General features: G+C 48.1%; 3 protein-coding genes across 5 annotated transcripts; 1 reads left to right on the plus strand and 2 right to left on the minus strand.

Annotated features, from left to right (window-relative positions):
- Positions 1 to 3,405: 3,405 nt before the first annotated feature.
- LOC126319982 (uncharacterized) lies at positions 3,406 to 5,650 on the minus strand. Its single transcript, XM_049993716.1, has 4 exons — positions 5,464 to 5,650; positions 5,195 to 5,381; positions 4,355 to 4,974; positions 3,406 to 4,260 (listed from the first exon to the last, which is right to left on the minus strand). The coding sequence occupies exons 1-4, from the start codon at positions 5,594 to 5,596 to the stop codon at positions 4,148 to 4,150; spliced, it is 1,053 nt and encodes a 350-aa protein (XP_049849673.1). The 5' UTR covers positions 5,597 to 5,650; the 3' UTR covers positions 3,406 to 4,147.
- A 12-nt stretch (positions 5,651 to 5,662) lies between these two features.
- On the minus strand, positions 5,663 to 8,271 carry LOC126319984 (tyrosine-protein phosphatase 3-like). 2 transcript variants are annotated; one of them, XM_049993720.1, is made up of 4 exons: positions 7,687 to 7,836; positions 7,246 to 7,587; positions 6,969 to 7,142; positions 5,663 to 6,907 (listed from the first exon to the last, which is right to left on the minus strand). In XM_049993720.1, exons 2-4 carry the CDS (start codon positions 7,558 to 7,560, stop codon positions 6,005 to 6,007), a joined length of 1,392 nt encoding a protein of 463 aa, XP_049849677.1. In that variant the 5' UTR covers positions 7,561 to 7,587; positions 7,687 to 7,836; the 3' UTR covers positions 5,663 to 6,004. The 2 variants fall into 2 exon arrangements, with proteins under 2 accessions (XP_049849677.1, XP_049849676.1); XM_049993719.1 differs by having other exon boundaries at positions 5,665 to 6,907; positions 7,246 to 8,271.
- A 579-nt stretch (positions 8,272 to 8,850) lies between these two features.
- On the plus strand, positions 8,851 to 11,525 carry LOC126319983 (xaa-Pro dipeptidase-like). Of its 2 annotated transcripts, XM_049993718.1 has the most exons (4): positions 8,851 to 8,939; positions 9,253 to 9,579; positions 9,664 to 10,227; positions 10,290 to 11,525. In XM_049993718.1, the coding sequence occupies exons 3-4, from the start codon at positions 9,889 to 9,891 to the stop codon at positions 11,433 to 11,435; spliced, it is 1,485 nt and encodes a 494-aa protein (XP_049849675.1). In that variant the 5' UTR covers positions 8,851 to 8,939; positions 9,253 to 9,579; positions 9,664 to 9,888; the 3' UTR covers positions 11,436 to 11,525. The 2 variants fall into 2 exon arrangements, with proteins under 2 accessions (XP_049849675.1, XP_049849674.1); XM_049993717.1 differs by having other exon boundaries at positions 9,253 to 10,227.
- Positions 11,526 to 18,967: the final 7,442 nt, after the last annotated feature.

Consider the following 18,967-nt stretch of genomic DNA (forward strand, 5'->3'; position numbering starts at 1 on the left):
ATAAACTGCGCTCCGATTGCCCCACGCTCTTCGTCTACTACAGACATGGGCGCACGAGAGATGTGTCTCACCTTGACGGGTGTGCAGAGGTCCGAAGGTTTTTTTTTTTTTTTGACAGCTTGGCCACAACGGAGCCGGAAAGACAACGCTGTTCTCGGTCTCGAACGGCCAAGATACCGTGCACCATTTCGGCGACGAATTTCGCGAGGACTTGGAAGCGGCGCGAGGCACCATGGGACGCTGCTCGCAGCACGACACGCTTTTGTTGGAATTGACGGCGCCAGAGCAACTTGGGCCTTGTTTCACCGGACTCAGCGCGTGAAGAGCGGCGAAATGAAGTGCCAGGGAATGGAGAGCTGTTGAGGCTGCTCGACCTGGAGCAGGTTGCCCACCAAAAGAGGTCGACTCGTTCTGCGGTGGGGGGTGAAACTGTCGGCGACTGAGCTTTGCGAGCAGAGAGAGAGTTGTACGGGCGACCCGCAGGTTTTGTCCTCGGACGAGCCATCGAGGGCAGTTTGGATCCGGGGAACTACAGGCATCTGTGGGGCAAACGCTGCGGTTGCCGAAGGGTCGGGCGGCGGTCGTGTTGGCGACGCACAACGTGATATAGGCCGAGCTTCTGAGCGACCGGGTGAGCGCGACGGTGAACGATCGGCTCGAGGCAGTCGGGACAGCGCCGGGTTTGAAGAGCAAGTTCGCGCGTACGGATACCAGATAAAACCGGCGTACACGGAAAAAGGACAGTAAGATGGCGGCTAAGAAGCACCGGAAAGAATGCCCATACCTCGAGCAAGTGCGAAGAAGACAGGACACAGTCGGAGATGGACGCAAAGAACCGCGACATGGAACGCACGCCCGAGCTCTTGTCGATGCCGGGAGGAAGCAAAGACGTGAAAATGCAGAACGTGAACCAACCATCGTCTAAATCGGCGTTCATGTCGCGACTGTCGACAAGCGCGGATCGAAAAAGACGTACGACGGAGACTTGACATCGCAAAAGAAGAGGAGACGACTCAGAAACTAGAGGACTCGCAGAAAAGCAACTTTAAACTGCACTAGAGACGCACCAGCGAGCAAAGAACGAAAATCTGTTATCGGCGCTAATTGAGCTGAGTTTTGGACGTTGCAGCTCCCCGTCGAAATGAATATTCAACCCATCTCATTGTACCTTCGTCCGCCCCCATTTTGATAACGCCGGCGCTGCTGCAGGGTCTGTTTAAGACCAGAGCTCCAAGAAGCCTCGTCTTGATCAAATCGTGCAAGCGTGCCCACAACCAGCCTTCCAATAGAGCGTGCCTCAATTTCTTCGCGCCCCCAACACGTCAAATGTACCAACAGTCTTGCGACTTCGTACGGTAAACATTGCTCGGTCCGTCGACGGGTCAAAAGAGTCGCTTGGACTCGACGACAATGGAAACATCATTGCTCGAATGTCCAGATATCTTCTTAACCAATTGCTCCAGCGCTTTTGCCCCGAAGACGTCGGCGGCAATAGTAATAACAACAATATTGTAAAAATAATATTATTGTGTTTTCCCCTTTTTCAAAGTTGACGGCAGAAAATGAATGTCAATTCAATCACCTCCGACATTCATAAGACCTATTACGATCCGTATAGTACACCCACTTCCTATGTAAATGCTAAATTTCGCAATTCTCCCGTTGATTTGCGCTGGATGCAAACGCGCTGAAGGCCAACATGAACGTCAAGCTATCTCTCTCCCCGCTCTCCTCGGCGCCGGGGCCTTTTCCTCGTATATTTCATTGCCCTCGTCTCCACCTTCACCCTCACCACGAGTGCCGCCGCCCTCATCGGTTTCGGCACCGCCATCTTCGCTTCCACGACCGCCAATTCGGTCGCCGTGCATCTCTCTAAGACCCCGCGGATTCACTCTTACACCCGCGCTTCCAACCTGGCACCATCTCCGACCCCACACCCGTCTCTCTGGATACCTAAATTCCATCGACCTCCGCCAACACGGAGCGCCTCTGCTGCGGAACTCTTTCCTATCCCACTGAAATTCATTCGCAGTCTCTCCTTCCTGTATCTCCGCGTATTGATCCACCTTCCTCCTGTTCCCGATCTCGCTGATTTTTCGCGCCGACAACCTCAACCGCTCGCACCATCTCGCCGTCCATCTTCGGATCTACGCCACCAGCGTATCCCGCAGAACGCTGCGCGCCTTCGTCTCCTCAGCAGCCCTCGCTAGGAGACCTCTTCCATCAACGTAAACTCGAACCTATCCACCTCCAAAGAAATACGAGGCACCAAGAACGAGGAAAAACTCGTTTCTCAATACGCAGTCGAGACAACCCATCTGTCGACGCTCGACTTCGAAACTGCTCCCCATCGTCCAGAAACAAAAAAAAAAAAAAAAAAATACCCCGGCGAAAAAGTCGCCGTAAAAGGGCTCCTACCTTCACGCGCCTCTCTCTACCTACCTCCGGCCCCTCGGCAAAAATAGCACCAGAAAACCCACCCCTCTCTCTTTTCTCTTCATCACCTTTTGAACCACCGCCTGCATATCCGGATTCGACATCACTCGCCAACTATCGGGCGCCCTCTCAAATGCTTCAAGCACCATCTGCAGCACGACATCTCCCGGGGCAATTTCAACTTCCGCAAACACCTTAAATTCCACGCCAAACCCAGCAGCACGCATCCATCGGTGCAACATCGCCGACAAACTGCCCGACTTCCGAGCGCCCCCTCTCGACTCAGAGTATTCGACACGACATCCATTCAAACTCTGATAGCTCGACCACCCTTGCCCACCATATAACCACTCCAAACATGGGGCAGAATTCGAGAATACAAGTGACTCGACGGCCGACGCGACAACCAAGGCGCGCTAAACGGAACGAAACCGCCCCCTTCTGATACCAATATGCTCTTCTCTACGACGCACTCTTCTCAGGTACCCTAGACTCATCGGCTCTCCTTAGACCCTATCGAACACATCCACCAAATTTCCAAACGCCTCAGAACCCAAAACTGGCTCCTTGATCAGATATGCGCTCCCCAGTTTGAGGAATAATGGTCAATTCGGTACGGAATTCCAAATTTCGACCGCTTTTACCCCATTTCCACACATAATACATCAATTCCAAATTTCTCGTTGTCTCTCAAACTAGCAAAGTTCATATCGTTCTATTATCTGCATATGGAGCCAATCATTGTTCAATTTCTAAAAAATTTTGTCGCCGCCGCCACGACCCCTCGACGTCCGGCACGCTCTTTTCGCGATCACTACCAACACATCAATCACCTCCAACAAGAACGCCCCCACCTCCACCCGCGACCTCCTCAATCCCTACAACGCGTGTCCGTGTCGTACGCAACACAAGACCGCCTGCATGAGCCCTATCGGACATAGACGCTCAAATAATCTCGTCGCGCTCCCCCTACTGTACCCTGAAACGCACAAGGTACGTGCACATGCTAATGCCAAATGTCGTCTGTACAATTCAGCACGTTCATTTCTTGTTCTGCATATCGAAAGTTCGCTATGGACCAGAACAACCCATCAGTCGCCAGCGCCATAGCTGATCAAACCCTTCACTTCTCTTGCCATAAAATCCAGACTCCGCACAATCTTCGAGCTCTCATACCCTTCTCTCGAAAGCAGCGCTCATTTTTCATCACCCCACAAAATAAACTTTGCCCCCTATCTTCGACGACGCCAATGACTCTAACCTCATCCTAACGAAAATTTAGCACGTACATCAACTTCTGAGCACTTGCAATTCTCCAGACATCCATTGACGGTGTCATGCTTCTCTGTCAAACCAAACGCAAACCTTTTCACGAAAAAGTCATAAACAACGAAATTTTCCCTATTAACGGATGCTTCAAAAAAAACCCTCAAATACATCATCAAAATATAAACATGCGCCATTGTTCGATCATTTTAAATAGAATGTGCATTAAAATTAATAAAATATTTAAACAACTACTTCTCTTTCCTCTTAAATACCAAGCTCTCACGCGCATCTTGTAATCCCCCTCCTTCCGAATGACAAGACCCCGGTACTGGCCGCTTCCCTCTCATCCCCCTTCTTTCATTGGAGAAAGCCCACACATCACTTGTCAAGTGTCACTAAATATGCCAGCGTCTACAAGAGATAACAAAGCCCCATGGTAATGCTAGGAAACATCAAAATAGGACAATTTACTGCCTTTGTTCAATTCCAATGCCTTCCATTTTCTATTCTCGTTGAACACCTTGAATTTATAGTATCCCCCACTTCCACCCAACACTGTTCCTCCAAAAAGATAGTCAGACTCATTTTTAGAACATTCGACTTTTGTGTACGCCAATTAAAAAACGGTTCACTGTATGAAAACACGTACCCACTAAAATTTTTGAGTCTTCGGATTGATCATCTTCTGGCCCTTTTGGAACGAAGGCACAGATAGAATTGTCTTCCGGAATTTGAAAATGAATCACTGCACGCTTTTCATCCCCGCCCGTAATCTTTAAAATAGACCCAAGCGCCAGATTTTGCTTATACTCTACATCCAGTTGGAAAATGTGCACAGTCCCTCTGTTAGATGTGCAGGCTAGCATAGACGAATCCAGAGAAAATGCCAAACATTGAATAATCGCCGGCGTCGTTCCTCTTCTAAATCTCTCCTCTGTATTAGTCATCAAATCGATCACCCTGACCACCGTCCCCTTCATCGACGTCACAGCTAGCTTGACGCCTAACTGATTCAACTCCAGTTGAGAAATGGGAGACTGAGTTACTGGGATAATTGTTGGCTCAGATCTATCCGAATCCATAATAGCAAAATTCCGCTTCTCAATCAAAACATGACCAGGCGTCGTACTCGGAATTGCAAGAACCACTGGGTGGGACAGAGACATGGACACCACGCCAAGTGTAGCATTGCATGTGTCGAACTGGCGCAAAAGACGAAGATCTTCAAAATTATACATATACACTTTATTTTCAAGTGCAACGATAATACTAAAAAAACGTCAGGCAATTTGTTCTACTCTACACCTTTACATCAACCCCACTATCAGAATGCCATCATATAGATGGAAAAAACTTATGAAGCACGCACACTCCACAAATCTGAGCATTGAATTCGAATCGTTTAACAATTCTAAAGAAAACTGTCAACAGACATCAATTCACACAAATACTATGAAACCGTATAAACTGTCAAAATGCCATTTCGTACCAATCTTTTCTCATTTTCACTGCCTTAACGTCTGTTCTGAACTCTAACTCGGCAATCTTTTTTTCCTGGTGGTCATCCCATAACATGACACAATTCAAAGGATACTTTGGACGCCTCCCACCGCCTACCAATGCTAATATATTGCACCTAAACAGCATTTCTATGATGCCTATCCCCTCGTCAAAGTCTGAGCACCCATATTGAAAATGAGTAAGCAAAAGGAGCTCACATCGGCGCTTACCTCCTTGCGTCATAAAAGTATCGCTTACTTCTTATAAATCTGAGTTTCAATGGGTTAACATCGCACACAAAAAATCCTGTTTCAGTAGCAACTGCAAGACACGTGTTTTCCTGATTGAAAGAAACGTGGAGCACATCCTTGCCCAAGTCAGAGAGATTCATTATCTCAATGTCTCCACCGCTGACTCCAACTTATACCAAAGAGAGATATAATATAAAAAAAAGAAACCTAATACATAATATATGATTTATTGTACAAAAAATATTATATAGGCAATATACGGTGTTTGCGCCAATGCTGAAGGTTTTAATACTCTAAATTCGACCTCAAATCAACCCGAGCATACGCGATTAAGAAGAAAACTCAAAGTTGAGACAAGGGGATATCTGCTTTTTTTTCCTAGCCTTCATTCAAAAAAAACACCATTTTGTTTGAGATATTATTCATTGCTGGAAAATCAAGCCAGAATTTCATATAATGATAGTGAAAAGGTACCAATCAGAAGGACGAGAGATCGTACAGAATTGACCTGACTAGATCTATTGAAGATAATCGACAGATAGCCCTTCCTAATGGGATTCCAGTTGACAAATATCATCGAACTTTATCTGAGGAAGATTGCTTTCACCATGCGAGGGCTGGATGAATAAAATGCCCTGACCCTCTGTAAAACTGAAAGAAGTATCAGAAGCTGCCTTGTTTACAATTCGCCTACTTTCAGAAGATAGGCCGTTATCAATTGATTGATGAAATATGCCAGGTGTTTCACTTTGAGTTAATCTAGAAAATCTAGAAAGCGAAATTGTAGATGAAGAGTTAAAATTTTTTGAGCCAATATGCAAATTTTCTAAATGTTCTTTTAGCCGACTGCAATCTATATTATATCGATCAAAATTATTTGAATGATCGACTTCATAAGAACTCAGTATATCGTCTTTGGCATCTTCTATAAATTCTAAAATAAAACCGCTTCTGTCTTGATCCGTCAATGCATCCCATATGGCTCTATAGATAAACACATATTGTTCTTCTGTTTGTACCATACCTCGATTCCGTTGCTTCCGAAGAGATAAAACGCATTGCATAATATTCATGGTTAATTCTTCATAGAGCCTCATTGTTTCGCTCGGTTGACCCTTACACTCTTCCTCGCCCCAATTCAGCAATTTGTCATTATTGTCTTCAAATTTTCGACACACTATCCCTGCATTATTACCTTTTAATAGGTCTAGCATCAGCACTATCGCCAAAAAAGTCCCAGTCCTGCCAATTCCAGCACTGCAATGGACCACCACTGGGCCGAACATGCCTGCATCGCGACCCTTCTCTCGGTAGAATTCCATCAACCTAATCAGATCCCTTATAGAACGAGTCGATTCTGGCACCCCTGAGTCGGGCCAACCTCCATAATGTATCTGTACCAACACTCGACAAATGTTCGCCCTTTTTAGCTCAAAAATCCTCACTACAATCTTAAAAAATTATTAGACTTTTTTTGACAAGATCTCAGTTCTCTCCACACAACGATCATACCTGATTTTGCAAATTGCGATCCTTCTCGAACCGCGGGTAAAACTTGATCTTCTTCAAACTTACTGTTATGTCTCTAAATTTCTGGGGCTTCTGTACCATCAACCAATACTCGCCACCCCCTCTCATTTTTCCATGTTCGTCGTGTTTCATCAATGTTATCACAATACACGCATCCTACTCCTCGGGCAAACAATTTCAATCTCCGTTAGCTTCTGCTCACCTCAAAAATTTAACACACCAACTCTCAAAAAAGTGTGCTTCACACCATCGAACCCACCTGCTCCCAAACCATTCGCCAAAAATCAGGCAGCGTAGATAGTAACGGCGCCTGTGCACAAATATACGAGTTCACTCCAGTTGTATCTACAATCTTGTTAGCATTTATATAATCAGAACCTGGAACTCCGGGCAAGTTATTCAGCCTGATCCTTGTTTCTTCTATAGGCAATACATCGTAATACCTATTCTTCGAAAGGTTACATTCCAAAGTAGCAGATGAATGAATACAGTGCAACTCTTTTTCTGTTTTTGGCCTTGGGGCAGTTATTTCACAAAGACGTTTGAATTCATCTTTTATATGGGCTAAAATCATTTTTGCTTAAACCAAGACAATCCACACCTTTCCAGACATATTAGCACAGTTAATCTACGACCCTTCTGCAAACCAGATAGTGAAACATTAATATCGCGCATATGCGCCTTACACAAGAGCGCGTACGTTGATTATAATACTTCCCTACAGCTAAACATACTGGTGTCTCGATGGGACAATAATAACTAAATTGAAGGCCTTGTGAATAGTACCAGTTGCATTTAAAAACTTGTAACTCGCTGTTCTGATGTGACTACAAACTATCACGGGCTATTTCTAACTAGGCAAAATAAATAAAAGAGTTGTCAATCAAACTCCTGTGTTTTCTTGAATTTTTGCTCCTTTTTTTCTAACACATTGTGGCTAAACACAACAGTAACAGCTGAAAGCCTCACTTTTCCCTTTACCTGCAAGCACAAGTACGACTGTTTTGCCCAGCATTTGATGAACGAAACGATTCTAGACCAAAGCTGCGCGCTCGTTCGATAATTTCCTCACTTGTGAGGTTCATGACGTTTCCATAGCGGCATGTAGCTGGATAAAAGGCGTTTTGTGCGCCATAGCGGCTAGACGCCGTACATTACAAAAAGAGATTCTTATAGACTCAAAGTCTAGGTAATTTCCATCCTTCAGACACTTCAATCATCTCCAAATGACGAGTAAGACAAAACTTGGACGTAAGCTAGCCTATTCAACTTATGTCATGTCAGACTTCAGTGAAAAAAAAATCGATTAGCCTGTCAAATTCACTTCCATCTATTCTTAAGTAGAGCTGGTTAAACACGCCTTTTTTGCGACAGACCATCATATCTTATATTCGTCATTCTCAGCATGAGCGAAGAGCAACTAGGAAGCCTCGAGAATCAAGAGACTGTACGTGCATCGACAACGGAGCATCAAAAATGTTTATTTCGGAAGTGTACAGCGCACCAGAACGAACTAAAATCCATAATATTTGGAAAACCTAGTCGGATAATGATTTCAAAGACTGGTCACCATCCTGGAAAAAAAGTGGTCACGCGTCCTTGAACTGGGAATATGCTGTACCAGCAAGTGGCATCATAGTCGTTCCAACAGGTTTGTGCATTTGCTCTTTTTTTTTCCTGCAAAATTGTGTACTAAATATTGTTCATTAGTTCGAATGCTGGCATCTCAATACGCTCCGAAAAAGGTACCAATCATATTTTTTTCTACAGTGGCAGCGTATTTTTTACATGGAATATACCTAGTTTGCAAATAAAAGAATACTGGCAAAATGCTATTTTGCCTAGATCTCTAAAAAAAAATTGCGAGCCACCTGCCTGATGCATTGCATGCCATGTCTTAGCCCACACCGAAATCAAATAGCAATCTCAATGAAAACACCAAAAGCTTGTAAAGTATGTAGCAGCAAAACGCCAATCAATTCTAAATTTGTGCAAAGTTTTTCTCATTTTTTACGGAAAAACTTTTTGCTTATTTTGACCGGAGCAGAGTGCATCAGATGAGTGACTTTGCAGACTCTTTTGAGTCTGAGGATACAAAGAAGCAGGCGCTAGAATACGAGAAGTTTTTGAATGAGCGTCTAAAAGTGGATCTTGATTTCGTTCTAGCTCAGAGGGATGAAGTTTACAAAGAAATCTCTCAGTAGTAAGTGGACAGTTTGAGTTCAACGCAGTCTTCTTGTATTGACGTGTTCTGTTTAACGTACAGTTTAGATCTTAAGCAAACTATTCTGCTTATTCAAAAAGACAACTTGTCGTCAATGACGAGCATGGTCAATTTAGGATGCGATTTCTACTGTCAGGCAAAGATGTACGGGTTCCAAGATATGATGCTTGCACGTGACCGTTTATAAAGAGACAAAGGATTGGGTCGTTTCGTCTGGGCAGCGCATTGATATTTTTTTGTACGCGGGGGAACACTTGAAAGCACGGACACGTCTAAAATATTTATGAATGTCGGATTGGGATTTCATGCTGAAATGACGCTAGACGAAGCGTTGAATTTTTGTGAATTGAAGAAAGAACATTTGAATAGGTAGGTTTCGGCAGAATTGCATAATAGGTTGGAGAAAGAACTAATTCTAAGTGGGCATTTCGATATATACGTTAAACGATACAGAAAGGTCGAAGCATATACATCGAAGAGCGAAGATATCAAGATAAAAATTAGGATATTTCAAGATGCACTACAGAAGTTGATGAATTTACCGACAATAGAAGAAGAGATGGCATGCCCACAAAAAAAGAAGCAATTATTTGTATAAAAACTGGACAGACCGCAAGAAAATTTTTTTTTTTAATTTATGTTGTTGTAAGCGCTCACTTATACCGGGGAGATTTTTAGATGATGAATGACGAAAGGGGGCCGGAATTTTGGATGGGTGAAAACACTTTCCATGTGCCGATGGCCATGCATAAAGAGCAGCAACAGCGTTTGTTGAGTAGATTGAGAAAGTTGTCAGAGATTGACCTGAATGGCGTTGTCTTGCTTCAAGGCGGTCGTTCGCAGGACTGGTTGCGCTATGACACAGATCATGAGCGTTTGTTTCGTCAGGAGTCTTTTTTCCATTACCTTTTTGGTGTAAAGGAGCCAGATTTCTATGGGAGTTTGAGCATATCGACTGGAAAGTACATCCTGTACGTTCCGCGGTTGCCAAGGTCGTACCAAGTGTGGATGGGTCGCGTAGGTAAAAAAGAATGGCGAAGAGCAGGGCGGCTTTGACAGGTCAATAACTTTTTTTTTAGATTTTGTCCACTGACGAATACAGGTCGATGTACGGCGCAGATGAAGTGCGCTACACGGAGGAGCTGCCGGACGCATTGACGCACGAGACAGGTGGTGTTGGCGCGTTGTACGTGCTGAGCGGCACGAACAGTGATAGCGGCTCGAGGTGCATGAGCGCAGATTTTAAGGGGATAGAACGGTTTTTACTCAATAAAGACGTATTGTACCACGAATTGTGCGAATGTCGCGTCGTGAAGACAGAATTGGAGCTGGAGCTGCTGCGATATGTCAATAGGATATCGAGTGAAGCACACATGCATGTGATGAAAAGTGTACGCCCAGATATGATGGAATATCAAATAGAGGCGAACTTTTGCCATTACGCTTACTATTATGGAGGTTGTCGAAACACCTCATACACATGTATATGTGCGTCTGGAGAAAACGGGTCGGTGTTGCATTACGGCCATGCAGCGGCGCCGAATTCACGCCAGATTCGTTCAGGCGATATGGTTCTTTTGGACATGGGCGCAGAGTACCACTGCTACGCGAGCGACATTACGAGGAGTTATCCTGTAACGGGGAAGTTCACGGAGCAGCAACGAGGTGTGTACGAGGTGGTCAGACGCGCACAGATGGAGGTCATATCCAGGTTGAAGCCCGGTGTTTTCTGGCCTGATATGCATCGCTTTGCCGAAAGATGCTTGTGCGAGGGAATGAAGAAGTTGGGACTGGTTCGAGGCGATGTCGAGGAGATGATGAAGAACCACGTAGGCAGCTTGTTCATGCCGCATGGCTTGGGCCACCTGATGGGCATCGATACACACGATGTCGGTGGATTCTTGGGAGATGTGTGCGAGAGAAGCGAGGAACCAGGGCTGCGACATTTAAGATGTTGGAGGAAATTGGAAGCAGGAATGGTGATAACGGTCGAGCCTGGCATTTATTTCAACTGGGCGGAGCTAGAAGAAGCCATGCTCGATCCGTCATTGAAGCCGTTCTTGGCGGAGGAAGAGCTCGTCAAGTACAGATACTTTGGAGGCGTTCGTATCGAAGATGATGTTGTCGTGACGCCGGATGGCTGCGAGGTTCTTACCGTTGTTCCTAGCGACGTGGAAGAAATTCAGAGGATCATGCTTCAGGGAAAAGACGTAATAAGCAGTTAGAATCTCGGTTCACCCGGTGTGTGTTATGGTCGGTGTTGGGTCCTTTTTTTTTTTCTGGGGGGGGGGAGAAAAATTTTTTTTGAGATGCAATTATAGAAGGGGCCGGATTTAGAGCGCTCCAGTCGCTTAGTCGAGGTTGAGTTCTTCGCAGCATTGCAGCATGACGTCCCTGAGGAGGTACTTGACCTCTCTCTCTTTGGTGAGGATGCAGTTGCAGAACGTAGGGAATAATTTCAAAAGGTACCGCTTGGAGCGGTGATCGGTAGAGTCTGAGCGGGCGTCGTGAGGTTCGGAGATGCAGGCGTGAAGGACCAGCTTTTTGAGCAAATAAGTGACTTCGGCGATTCGGCTCGAGGGAAGCGGCAGAGCGCCGGACAGCTTGTCGTCTACGATGAATTTCTTGAGCACGAAACAGCCGCGAGTTACAATGCATCGGGTGGCGAGCTTGGCAAGAAGCGGATGGTGAGGGTCTTCTGCCAGCGAGAACAGGTGATCGTAGCACAGCCTGGAGAAGGCTTCTCGGTCGGAGCAGTTGCACCCCTGATAGACGATATCTAGAATTTGGTCTTGAGAAATCGGAGAGCCGTCGCAGACGAAAAACAGGTGGCGAGTGAGAAGAGAAAGGAGTTTGGATTCGGAGGCAAGAACGGCGTCTGGGAGCGAAGAATTTTGAGGGTCGTGGGTCGGGCGATTGACGCGAGATGAGGGTCCGGAGAGATAGAACAAGTCGGAGTGCTTGACGTTGAGAAGGAAAGAGGAGATGGAATTGATGATGTGGGTCCACAGAAAGTCGGATGCGCGAGAATCGAAGGAGTGAGACGAAGGATGCTCTGAGGGGCGAGGGAAATAGGGAAGCGCGTCATTGACAATGTCACAAAACAAATCGGTCAGGCTGCACCAAAACCAGGCGCTGGGATTCAAGTGGCGGAGTTGAAGGATATTGCCGAGAACGGCGATCAAGTCGACGAACAGTTTCGTTTTAGCTGATTCGGTAATGGGGGGAGTGGAGGCCGGTTGTTGCGGTGGAGAAGAGACCATATCCCATATGGACGAAAGCGCGGAAATGACTTGTTCGATGAGGCCGAAGGACCGGGAGTCGACAGAAGGACTTGCGCCGGACGAATCAGAAGGGGAAAGATGGGACGAAGTCCTTCTGTCTCCCGGGTGTAGAGTCAAAGGAAGGTCCGATTGCGCTTGTGATCGGGCGCCCTCATCCATATCGAGTTGGTACAACACGGCGTCCGAGGCGCGGTAGCAGGTGGCGGAGTAGGGCAGGTTGACGGTGCGCGCAATGTAAGTGAGGAGAAGAGACGCAACTTGGTTGACGAACGGATGCCGCATGTCGTCGTTCTCGGAAGTAATCGACGCAGCGTTCAACAAAATAGACGTGATTTGCTTTTGGAGGGCGGAGAATTCGCCCACCGTCTCGAGAGGAACCAAGAGGGGCGCTTGGAGGACGTTCAGAAGCCTCTCTAAATGCTCCGAACCGTCGCGATCGGCAGCCAAGCGAACCGTATCGTACAGCTTTTCGAGCGCCTCGACTAGCGAAGAGACGGCCCGGAATTTGAACTTGTCGCGAGAAACGTTGCGAGAAGTGCGTTGAAGTGTACGCCAGGCGCACGCGCGCATAGGGGAGAGCAGGTCGTGCGGAATTTGGCGGTCTCGCGCGTACATCGAATGAAGAACATCGCTGATCGTGTGGATGGCGGCCAATGCAAGGATGTTGCTGTCCGAAGCGGAGAGGACTTCGACCTGGTCCAGAAAGGACCGCCAAGTGCGCTCGAAGGTGGACTTGGGAAGGCTGCAAAAGACAGACGTCAGAAACCCTTTGAAAACTCGCGAGAAGTTGTACAGAAAGATGACCTGTGTTTCTCGACTCTCTTCGAGAAACGCCTTCTTAGAATCAGCGGGAGAGGCGGGCTCCTTGGACCTGTTGGAGCGCGAAGTGACGATTTGGATAAGGGACATGCTAGGTAGCAGAAGGCGCCTAATCAACACGTCCCAGAGAGACACCTTGAGGGAACTTCCGTAGGTGCTCAGAATGCCGTAAATGCTGTGAATGGCACAGTCCCGAATCTCGTTGCGAAGGTTGTTGGCGCAGAGGGTCAGCTCCCTGAACAGCACGAGCCACAACAAGTCGGCGAGATCAAGAGAACCATTCGTCAAATCGGATTGAGAAACGAACAGATGCACGTCGACCGGCATCTTCTCCATCTCGGCCGAGTGGTATCCGTCTCCTAAGGAGCTCGTCAAGAGGTAGCGGTAAAATTCAGGAGAGGTCGCTTCGGACCCTGAAAGTAAGTCGTCCTGCTTGCGAGCCAGGAAGTCGGCGACGTTCCAGAACAGCCCGATCGCAGATATGTTCACGTTGACGTCCATAACGGCCTTCGACGTGTAGCTCCCTATGGTAGATATGATCACGTAAATCGAATCCTGAGGAAGGGCATCTAAGTAATCGTTGACGATAATTTGTATCGACTTGAATCCAAGAGTTACCAGCGTCTCCCCCCCAGATATGCCCACCTTGAACAAGATGGAAAGGACTATGTGCCAACCCGCGGATAGCGCCTGGCCATAGTTGTGAAGGATCGAATACACCACCTCTAGACTCTCCAGGCGTACGTCCATGTAGCGAGCGTCGAGCATGCTCTCGACGGAAATTAAAAGCCTCTTCTGCATAGCCTGCAGAGACGCGTAGGCGGGACCTTGCTCGTCCGCCGATGAGTAGGACGCCTTCAGCGCCATCGCCACGCCCTCCAGCACCGCGTAGCACAGGGACTTGGCAGCCATCAGCCTCGCCTGGGCATTCTCATGCTCGCAGAACTTCAATATGCAATCGCTGAAGTGATTCCACAACAACTCGGCTCTCGACAAGTTGCCCTGTAACAGTTGGAGCGCGCCCTTCAGAGCGAAAAACTGAGCAGGACGAGAGTCGGTAGCGGCGGATATCGACTTGAAGTGCCTCTCAGCGAGGGCAAGCAACGCATCGAAGAAACAAACGAAATCCTGGTCAGACGCGTAGGCGCTGCTGGAAAACATATACTCAAAAGAACAAACGAGTGTATCATACTCCTCTCTGTAAGACTGGTCATCCAACGCATCTTCGGAAGAACGGATCCTAGCAGGCTCCTTCTTGCCACCAGCCACCTCCTCCTCTTCTGCCAGAGACTCCGAATTGATCGAATCGCTAGAAAAGACCCGCTGAGAAGATTCTAAAATGAGGTGAAACTGGAAAAGCGCCTCAGTCACCACGTTCCATCCTCCTTCCAACACACCGCCCATGGTGTAGGCAATGCTAATGATCGTCTTCATGGCCGTGATGTTCTTCTGGGAGAGTCGGGCGAGCCTCCCTTCTCCCCCCTCGCTCGAGTCCGAGGCGACCGGCGCGGGGGGAACGGCGAACCGAAGCAAAGCCTCGATGGTCGCGTCGCGCGGAACGGACAAGCGGAGCATAGAGCAAACCTTGATGAAGTTGTGAAATGACCTGAGGGACCTCTGCTGCGCCGTCGAATGACAGTCCGCGTGCTGAAAGACGTGCGACAAAATCGACAAGACAGAGGGCCAAATTCCCTCGACAACCTTGGCGCAGCGCGCACCATCGCCTTGGAAACTATCAGAGGCGCAACGAGACGTCAAAATGTTGATGACGTCAACGGTGGACTGGAAGATAAGAGAGGCGCAATACGCCGCCGAAGGTGCGAGGGACGGGTCATGTCGCGCCGTTTGACGGTACAGGAGCAAAGATTGGTGTTCCAAAGAAGACGGAAACTGTCGATCCTCGGGACCCGTCTCTACCAAGGAGGACTTCACATACCGTCCAAGCATGACAAACAGTTTGACTGCAGAGTCTAAAATTTGATGCGACGTCGTTTCTTGCTTCTCCTCGTGCCGCCCTTCACTCCCCCCCCCTATCGCCAAATCAAAAAAACCACCGCTGGTCAGCAAGTAGCACGTCTCCAGAGAGAACATTTGGAGCCAATACGGGGATGACTGGTTCAAGAGAGACCGAAGTTGTTCCAGCATCGCACTGCTCGTCCGGGGCTCGACGAGCGCAAACCTGTTCAAATAGAGCGCCGAAAGCTTCAGCACCAGGTGCGCAGCGCTCTTCGAATGACAATGCTCGCTCAGCGCGTGGTGAACTACCCGCGTGAGACGGCCCTCGATAAAAGAGCTGATTTGAGAAATCTCCACCAATCTGTCGCTTCGAGACAAAAATTCTCCCAACAAGTCGAGAGAAAAAAACGGGCTCAGTACATCCGGAGGTAGCCAAGATGGCAGTTGGCCCAATGAAGAGAGACACAAATCTTCTAATAGAGACAACAATACGCCAAAAATCAACTTTTTCAACTCTTCCATCTCAGACTGTCCCTCATAACGCGCGGAACTGTCGGCTACGGCACGCTCCAAAGAATCGGCGCTCGCCTTCTCTGCCTCATCGATTTGCGGCCCGTCTTGTACCGCGTCAGTACCTTCTAAGGGGCCCTCGCCCTGTATATGATTCTCTTGCTCTGCAACTCCCCCCACCTGAGCTCGAGTCTCCTTGCTCAGCCTCGCGACGTCCTCGACTATTGAAGAGAGCATGTGCTTGAGCGACGCCTCGGCCGGATGGCGCAGCATCGCCACGTTATTCGCGTACAGTCTGAAAAAGACGGACAACACCTCACGATATTGATCGAGGTCCGTCAGCCTCCTGGTGCAAACGAACGAGACGAAAATCTGCATGACCATGAGCAAAGAGGCCGTGCTCGACATGGACTTGTTCGTCACTTGTACATAAAGTGAGCTCACCAATTCACTAACCGTTCTCTTCAAAAAAAAAAAAAAGCGTAAATAGACTTGTGTAAAAAAAGGCCACGTAGGCCGTGTGCGCGCATACGCGTGTATGCGTCGTACCTTGCTCAGTGTGTCGTAAGACGCGAGTATGTTGACTCCGGAGAGACATATCGACGTCACTCTGTCACTAAACCCCGTAGCCTTTGAAGTTAAAATCAATAGGAAGGGCGCGCTAATCTGATCGTCCTTTCGAATCTCTGATTTGAAAGCGTTGGACAAGGTCAGCTCGGCGAGCCTGGAAAAGATTCAAATGCGCCTTGACGAGCGTGATGGCAACAATAACAAGCTTTTGTACCTGCAAGCTGGTTGTCGAAGCTGAGACCGCTGTCAACGATAGCTTGAAGTCGGGATATGGACTCTAGACTCTTCTGTAAAGATTCATTGAAAGGAGGTCAGCGAGAAGGCCTCCTCGAATCGAAGAACTGGGAGCAGCCGTGAAAAAAAAGGGCATTTGAAACAGGAACACTGTCATATTTCTTGTCATCCTCTCTTTCAGAACCCTTCGTGTGATAACTGATACCTCTCCAATCTCCGAAGGCGACACCTTGGGCTGCTGAACGAGCTCTCGGAGCTCCGCTAAAATCCTGCTAGCCATGACAAGACGTAGAGGGTAGCATCGAGCTCAAAGCGATCCACAAACTAGAATGAAAAAAAAAATGAAAAAAACACACAAACTGCGCCCATTCGCGATAGTTCTCCGCCCGCAAATTAACGGCTATATGCCCTTCTCAGTACGCGGCGGAGTTCCGATTCCGAGCTAGGAGAGAAGCGCTGGTCCGCGACTCACCTTTTCCCTCGAGGCTCTGTCCGACGCGCGATGGAGATTGCTTGAGAGCGGCGCCTTTCAGCGGAGCGCGACTCGATGAACCTGTGCAGACCTGCGTCGTCGAAATTGTAGGGCAAGCAAATGGACATTTTCCGGACGTTCAGCCAGTACCCAGAGCCAATGACGAGCCTCATTTTCTCTAAGTCGAGGGCACGAAGGAGTTCGTAATGTCGTTCCACGGCCTCCAGGCCGAGAACAGAGCGTTTCTTGTTGACCATGAGCTCCGGTTCGAAGACAATTTCTTTGGCGTTGATAAGGACTCGCAGATTTTCGACGACTCGCCTCATCTTTTGCATCCAAGAGGGAGTGGGCACCATCTTTCGCCGAAAGTGAAGTATAGCACGATTCTGTTTCACCCATTCTAACAACGCGTCCCCGGTTATCGAGGTTGGGATACGAAGGGTATCCGTTTTGAAATGGAAATCGGGGACCACACACCGATTCAGCTCGGAACGAGGCGAACGGTCGCGACTGATCGCATCAGATGGTGTCTCGAGGTTGTCTGAAACCAGAATCCAGTTCATGCCTCCAAATATCTCGCTGCAGGTAGCCAACTCTTCCCCCCGCTCGCAAATGGTGCTCAGACACGAGCAAGCTTGCCTGAGGTCTGCAGAAATGCTAACGTTCGACAAACTTAGCGATTCGCGTAATTGGCGAATCAAATACTCGGAAACGAAAATCTGCACCTTCATATCGTACCGTGTCGCTACAATTTCTTCAAGGTGGGTCTTCAAATAGGCACCCAAAAAAGAAGAATCGCAATCTACCGGAATACAAATAAAACCTGGAAGCAGAGCAGGATCCAAAAACTCATTTTTTGATCCCACTGCGAGCACTGGAACGTCTGGAGGTATTTGACCGTTTTCCCACAAATTTTTGACCATTTCATCCGCTCGAACTTTGTCCTCGCCACTCAATTTGGGAGAATAGTATATCTGTCGCTCCCGATCGTAGCTGCACGCGTCTTTAAGGTCCATCATCCCCATCGCCACGTCGGCTTCAGGACGCACCCCTATCATGTCTGGCCACTTCTCTCCTAGCTTCTCGGCCGCCATCTGCGCCGACGGGTAGTGACGATCCAACGAGCGTTCTAAGATCTCTCGAACTGACATTCGACCAATATCTACCTTCTTGAACCTTGCGTTCGCCCCCTCCACCTCTTCCGAACCCTCCTGGTCTTCCAACGGCGACATAGCGGGCAAGCCAGTCATCGATAGGGTCGGAAGACCGGCCTGAGACAGGAGCTGATTCAAAAAAATTGTAACATCTCTTTCTAGCCGTTCGCGCGGAAAATACGTCTCAAAGTAGCTGTGGGGAATTTCGTACACAGCCTTGATCCTCCTCAGCTCGGCCCTTGAAAGCAACTCCTTGGGACTCAAATAATGGGTGTCTTGTCTACTGGAACTCAAATCATCCAGCGTAGAGCGCAAATGAAATGTGACCACCACTCGACTTGGGACCCGGTTCGTGTCAAGTTGTACCAAACCAGCGGGCTTAGAACTGTACTCGTCCACCGTATCCAAAATAGAATTCAGCTGCTTCAGAGAACGGTCATTCTCTTGCTGAACGACGGGGCGATCCGCAAAAAAGTCAGGATGAACCAACATCAAAAGTGGCTTCAGTTTCGACCGAATCTCATTGTCTCTACTCTCCCACCTCCGTGTCGAATACCAGAGGTGCAATGGCCCAAGACCAAACCTTGCAGGCACTCCGACTCGACGACAACCAGTGCCTCGCAAATACAAAAATTCCGCGCAACTTCGATTTCCTTCGTTCCTTCCGCGTATCGGAGGACCGATAAGCGACGCCATAACTCTGAATCCGCGAAAACATCTAGACAACATGCCTCGCGTCACTCGACAACCAAACTCCC

This window comes from Schistocerca gregaria, unplaced genomic scaffold (assembly GCF_023897955.1).
Source record: "Schistocerca gregaria isolate iqSchGreg1 unplaced genomic scaffold, iqSchGreg1.2 ptg000691l, whole genome shotgun sequence".
Lineage (NCBI taxonomy): Eukaryota > Metazoa > Arthropoda > Insecta > Orthoptera > Acrididae > Schistocerca > Schistocerca gregaria.

Coding starts and splice junctions, on each gene's coding strand:
- LOC126319982 (XM_049993716.1), bottom strand. CDS start 5,596: ATGAATCTCTCTGACTTGGGCAAGGATGTGCTCCACGTTTCTTTCAAT. Junction 5,382..5,463: donor GAAACTCAGATTTATAAGAA/GTAAGCGATACT, acceptor ATGGGTGCTCAG/ACTTTGACGAGGGGATAGGC. Junction 4,975..5,194: donor GTGAAAATGAGAAAAGATTG/GTACGAAATGGC, acceptor ACGTTTTTTTAG/TATTATCGTTGCACTTGAAA.
- LOC126319984 (XM_049993720.1), bottom strand. CDS start 7,560: ATGATTTTAGCCCATATAAAAGATGAATTCAAACGTCTTTGTGAAATA. Junction 7,143..7,245: donor GGCGAATGGTTTGGGAGCAG/GTGGGTTCGATG, acceptor CCCGAGGAGTAG/GATGCGTGTATTGTGATAAC. Junction 6,908..6,968: donor ATCGCAATTTGCAAAATCAG/GTATGATCGTTG, acceptor TAATTTTTTAAG/ATTGTAGTGAGGATTTTTGA.
- LOC126319983 (XM_049993717.1), top strand. CDS start 9,889: ATGATGAATGACGAAAGGGGGCCGGAATTTTGGATGGGTGAAAACACT. Junction 10,228..10,289: donor ACCAAGTGTGGATGGGTCGC/GTAGGTAAAAAA, acceptor CTTTTTTTTTAG/ATTTTGTCCACTGACGAATA.